The 5,134-nt window shown below is 42.7% G+C and overlaps 1 protein-coding gene across 1 annotated transcript; it reads right to left on the bottom strand.

The window, feature by feature from the left end:
* Positions 1–659: 659 nt before the first annotated feature.
* Positions 660–3,971, bottom strand: TRM5 (zinc finger CCCH domain protein). The gene is made up of 4 exons (XM_028081150.2): positions 3,620–3,971; positions 2,374–3,540; positions 2,026–2,218; positions 660–1,432 (listed from the first exon to the last, which is right to left on the bottom strand). The coding sequence occupies exons 1-4, from the start codon at positions 3,761–3,763 to the stop codon at positions 861–863; spliced, it is 2,076 nt and encodes a 691-aa protein (XP_027936951.1). The 5' UTR covers positions 3,764–3,971; the 3' UTR covers positions 660–860.
* Positions 3,972–5,134: the final 1,163 nt, after the last annotated feature.

Below are 5,134 nucleotides of genomic sequence, written 5' to 3' on the forward strand. Positions count from 1 at the left end.
CACCCTAATCTATTTCTCAATTATCGTTATCCTTTGTCAGAAGAAAAACCAAATAATTTTCTTTTTATGACATTTTTAATATTTTACACATTCTTTTTGTTAGTATATTACAGAGGCATGGATTAATGGGATGAATTTCATACAATATGATGGATATTTCCCTGTTTTCACTGAGCTTTCGTTAAGGTTTGTTTGTAACAAGAGTTGCAAGCTATTTCCAAGTTGTCAAAAATAAAACCGAAGGTCCGGTCCGGTCCAAATGTGCAGCTCAAGGTCCAAAGATGCTGCACGCTAATATTAAATTGCAGCGTAGCGGCGCTCCACTACTGTTTGGCGACCTTGCTTTGTAGTTGTAGCACCAAATTAAGGGTAAGATCATTAATTAGCTTATCGTAAGACAACTTCCCCGATAAGCAAGCCCACATGCATAGCCAACAATTCATCCATGGCAGTTGCGTAACAAGCGACCGAATAAACAAAAACTGTGTTTTCTCTCTTCCTTTATTATGTTTTGGCACCTCATCTGATATGTTGCGTGCAAAGCAGCAACATTTCTATCCTTCAATGTTCAGTATTCAATGATCAACTACACATGACCGCCCGCACAACAGACCATATAATAACATGATAAAAAATTAATCCAACAATTCATTCATCTCTTTATCGAAGAAAGCCAAGGTCAGATTTGCCTAGATTTCAGATTTAAAATTCCTGATTTCGTCATTGACAGAGAGTAAAAGTAAAATCATAAAAAACGAAGCTAGAAAAGGAAAAAAAGATGCATAGCGCGCTAAAAATTTAAACAAAGCGTGCGACTCTTTTGCTCTTTTTTTTTTTTGTTTGATGTTTGTGAATGGAATTCAAAAGAGGAGTTTCCTACGAAGCGCGGGTAGCTTGTCGCTGTTACAATGAGGAGAAAACGAAGCGAGTTCTCGAATGGTTTCGCCAACCAGATCTTTAAACACGAGACGTTCGATGTCTAACACCACATCCCCCATCTCCACCGCCCATTCTCCCCACCCCCGCATCTCCTCCGCCATGTCCTTCTTCAACACTCCGCATATAACCTTGAACAAGTCCTCCGACTCCGATTCTTCCCTCTCTCGGATCCTCCGAAACTCCGACCAGATCTTCTGCCTCTGCTCGCCGTACGACACCGCCTTCCACGGCGGCAACTGTTGGTTCCGCTCCAGGATCTCCTGGAGAGTGTCGAAGATCAACCGCCTCTGCAGCGTGGAAGCCTTTGAGGTATCCTTTCCTTTCAGGCATTGCTGCTTCTCCAGTAACAGAAAAATGTCGCTCTCTTCCGGCAAGTAACTGCACGCTCGAAGAATCTCCGATACGTACACGAAATCGCAATCCTCCGACGCTGCCTCCTCGCTGCTGCACAGTGCCGCACTCCACATATCATCTTCCGACTCCGCCGCTTGATCTGTAATGTAATTACACCGCATTATGTTATCATATCATTAACTAACAAACACCAGATTAATTTATTTAAAAAATGAAACGGATAAAAAGTGTGCACAGTGTATGTTAGATAAATAGTGGAATTAAAAAATTGAGAAGATTCTTTGGGACGGTGAGAGTGTGGAAGAGGCGAGGTGAGTCAGTCCCTCCCACGTGATAGTACGATTAAAAACAGGCACCGCACCGCACCGCAGTGCAGTTTTGAGGTAAGTGACTGAGCCAACTGAGTGATGCCATGTCAACATCCCTGGGATCAAATGATTGGTCCACATTGGTTGGGATTTTGGGAGAGCGAGAGGACAAACCATCTACTGTTCCCGTACTTGTAGTTGGAAACAAACCAAAGCAAAAACAAAACGGGAGCAGCTTAAAAAGTAAAAGACCTCGACAAACATTAGACATTTTCTTCCATTAAGTTACGTTAGGATCTTAGACATTAGACCTTCTACATGATGACATGCTCATACTTTGGATATGCACACACAAATAATACGTCACCACAAAATCTAATTCCATTCAGTAACCAATTGCAACACAAGCTAACCACTTACTTACCTTTGTAGTCAATGCAGCGTTTGGTTATCGGGGATGGTGAACACCAGTCGTCCTTGTCAAAGGAGGAGTCCAGAACCGATACTGGACTCGGTTGCAACTCGTTGGCTGCTGTTATTTCTGCTATGCTGTTCAGCAGCTTATCACACCTATCCAGCAGATCTTTCCCTTCCTTGTACTCTTCCAACCTGTACCTCTGCACCACACGCACCACACTTCAATCCAATCGAGACCAATCCCACAAACACCACTAATTAATTAACTCATTAAAAAGCTGCTTACGTACATACACACAAATTATACAACATAACGGTTTCTATTACTACTCACTGGTTTAGTATAGTATTCTACCTCTGTATCGGGATATGAAGAGGTGCTGAAGCTGTTCTCTGAAACTGTGGACAATTCATCCTCTGCTCCACCCAGCATTTTCAACTTACGCTCCACATTTCTTCTCATTCTAGGCGATCCACATGGCACCTGCTGATTGCCTACATTCCTTCTGGGGCTCGCCTTGGGAGAATGAACTGGAGAGACAGACACAGACCCCCTCCTCGAATCAACGCCCACTCTCCTCTGCGCTTCCACGTTTTGCTGCTTCCTCCTGTTTGGACTCGAGCTTAGTGCTCTGCTGCTTTGACTCATTGAACCCCGTTCGTTTTGTTCAATCCTCCGGGTCTCGTTCCCAACTCGGGGGCTCCGGCGAGGACTGGACCGGAGGGGAGGAGAATCGTTCCCGGTCCGGTTCACCGATCGGACAGGTTTCATAACGACAATGGGAGATTGGTTGGATTTGTCGTTGGAATGCAAAAGCCCCTTGAGCTGCAAGGCCTCGAGGATGTGTTTGAGAGTGTGGAGATCCTTGGATGGCTCGTTAATCCCTCGCATCCGCAACCTCCGCTCAATCTCCCCGTACACCGAAGCGGTGTGTTTGGGCTCAGGGAAGAAATCCGCCGAGTCGTAGAAACTCTTCTTGGCCCTTTGCCTGGGTGGATCTGCAGCTCTGCCATTGCTCAATCGGGCATCCATGGCAGCATTATTATTCTCGAGGACCACATTGGTGACCTGAACCGCGCTTGGGAAATTGTTTGTGTCCAGAAAACGACACTGTGGCAGTGGCAGAGGCAGAGACAGATCTCTGGACACTCTGGACTCCGAAGCGGATCTCTGCAGCTTTGCTATGGGCCCTGGCCCGGGTTCTGAATCGGGCAGAGGCTCCAGGCCCATGAGCTTGGCAATGACGCTGGTGGAACGACGCTGCTTGTCTCCATCGTTCTCCGAGGGGATCTCACGCCCGTGAAGGTGAAGCGTTCCTTTCGCATCCACCATGGCTCTGCTGTCCAGAGACAGTCTCGGAGCCTCTCGCGAGAACTTCCACGAGGATCGCGTGCCTTCTTTGAATTCCAGAACAGGGAGCGCAGGAGAACTCGCCTTGGGTTCGGATTGTACCACCTCCCTAGCCGGCGACTTCACGGAACGAGCCGGCGAGGCAGTGGCTTTGTCAGGCTCCGGTGAGGCCTGCGAAAGAGAAGAGAAAGTCGGTTAAGTGGTTGACAGCATGAAAGAGGAAGTTGTGGTAGAGAGCGAGAGACGTTACCGGAGGGAGACGTTTGGGGGAGTAAATGCGTTTTCCGGTGAGTATCTGGTGCCGATCGAAGATCTGAAGAAAACCCGCCATGCACCCCATCTGCTTGTGAATGTGTTTCTCCAGGTTCTGGTCGCGTACTATACCCGTCGTCATCTTTTTTTCTTTTACTTTGTTCAGTGTTTAGGATTGAGTTCTGGCACAGCTATGTCACTCTCTATGAGTGTGGCTTTGTGTTGATTGTGAAACTTGGTCCATGTTTTCTTTTTTCTTTGCTACCACTCCGACCACTGTCTCTCTACTCTCATGTTATGAGATGGGATGCTCTTTTCATCACACATTCCCTTCCTCGCGCTTTTCTGCTCTATAAAACGGGGTCGCCACAATTAAACGCCAACGAAACAGGACATAAGCCTATTTTCGTCCTTCCACTTTATCCTAAATGACTACCGTGTCCTTCGCCTTTCTTCTCTTTCCAACGCATCTCAATCAAGTTATATTACTATTCAACTAAATAATAATTTCTCAACACGTTTAAATCAATTATAATTTACTTGTTATTATTTAATTCAAAAACTAATTTCAAAAGTCCAATAGTATTATTTTTGAAATAGATTATGTAGAAAATTCTACCATTCAACTTACCTTTAGATCATTCATTCATCTGCTTTGATTTCGTATCTCAACACATTATAAGCTCCCATCAATCTTCTATAGTGTGATAGATGAATCTTATTTATTTAGAATAATAAATGTCCCACTTATCCTACCAGAGACTTTTTGTTTTATTAAAGTCTTTTAAATGTGAAAACAAAATGTGCAAAAATTAAGATTCTGTGCATGTTGTAACAAGATTCTTCTTTTATACAAAAATCATCATATTGATATTATAAACTTTAATTTTCTGTGCATAGTAGGCCATTCTTTTTATATTAATCTCTTCAAAAACAGTTTTTAAAGGAAGTTATACAGGAGATGAGTTAATTTTACTTACTTTTACTTACATGCTTATTTTATTTATATTTATAAATTCACAATATTATAATATTGAACTAATTGTCGTCGTATGTAAAATAACTTGTTAGGGACAGTATATCACTGACAGAAAGAGTTCAAACATAACACAACTCAATTTGAGATATTTTTATGCATTTTTATTTACTTATGCTAAACATATCACATAACTCAATCTCAATCAGAAATATATTATTTTGGTAATATTTTTTTTTCTCTATCTTACATATGATTGTTTAAAATAATATTATCTTTAAAGTGTGAGCACAATCTCCAATAGAAAAGATGTGAAAATAGTTATGTTTTTTTGACTGGGATGAGTTGATAGTTAATAGTAAAATGTGATTGTATGAATAAGGTAAGCATAAGACAGAAAAGTTTACAGTGGTTTGTTTTTTACAGTTAAGTAGTGGAGAAAAGGGTTTTACTGAAGGAAGCAGGTGCAGTGCACCATAGCCACCGTGGGCAATGCTCTCTGCCTGCGTGTCAGGTGCCAACTCCCTTGTTTTTTGC

This window comes from Vigna unguiculata, chromosome 7, assembly GCF_037176805.1.
Source record: "Vigna unguiculata cultivar grain cowpea cultivar isolate G323 ecotype 2 chromosome 7, ASM3717680v1, whole genome shotgun sequence".
In the NCBI taxonomy this organism is placed as follows: Eukaryota; Viridiplantae; Streptophyta; class Magnoliopsida; order Fabales; family Fabaceae; genus Vigna; species Vigna unguiculata.

What these genes read in the sequence shown, in the direction of transcription:
- TRM5 (XM_028081150.2), bottom strand. Translation starts at nt 3,763, where the DNA reads ATGACGACGGGTATAGTACGCGACCAGAACCTGGAGAAACACATTCAC. An exon ending in CTTCATATCCCGATACAGAG is followed by an intron (nt 2,219 to 2,373) that starts GTAGAATACTAT and finishes CGTGTGGTGCAG; the next exon opens with AGGTACAGGTTGGAAGAGTA. An exon ending in ACGCTGCATTGACTACAAAG is followed by an intron (nt 1,433 to 2,025) that starts GTAAGTAAGTGG and finishes ATTACATTACAG; the next exon opens with ATCAAGCGGCGGAGTCGGAA.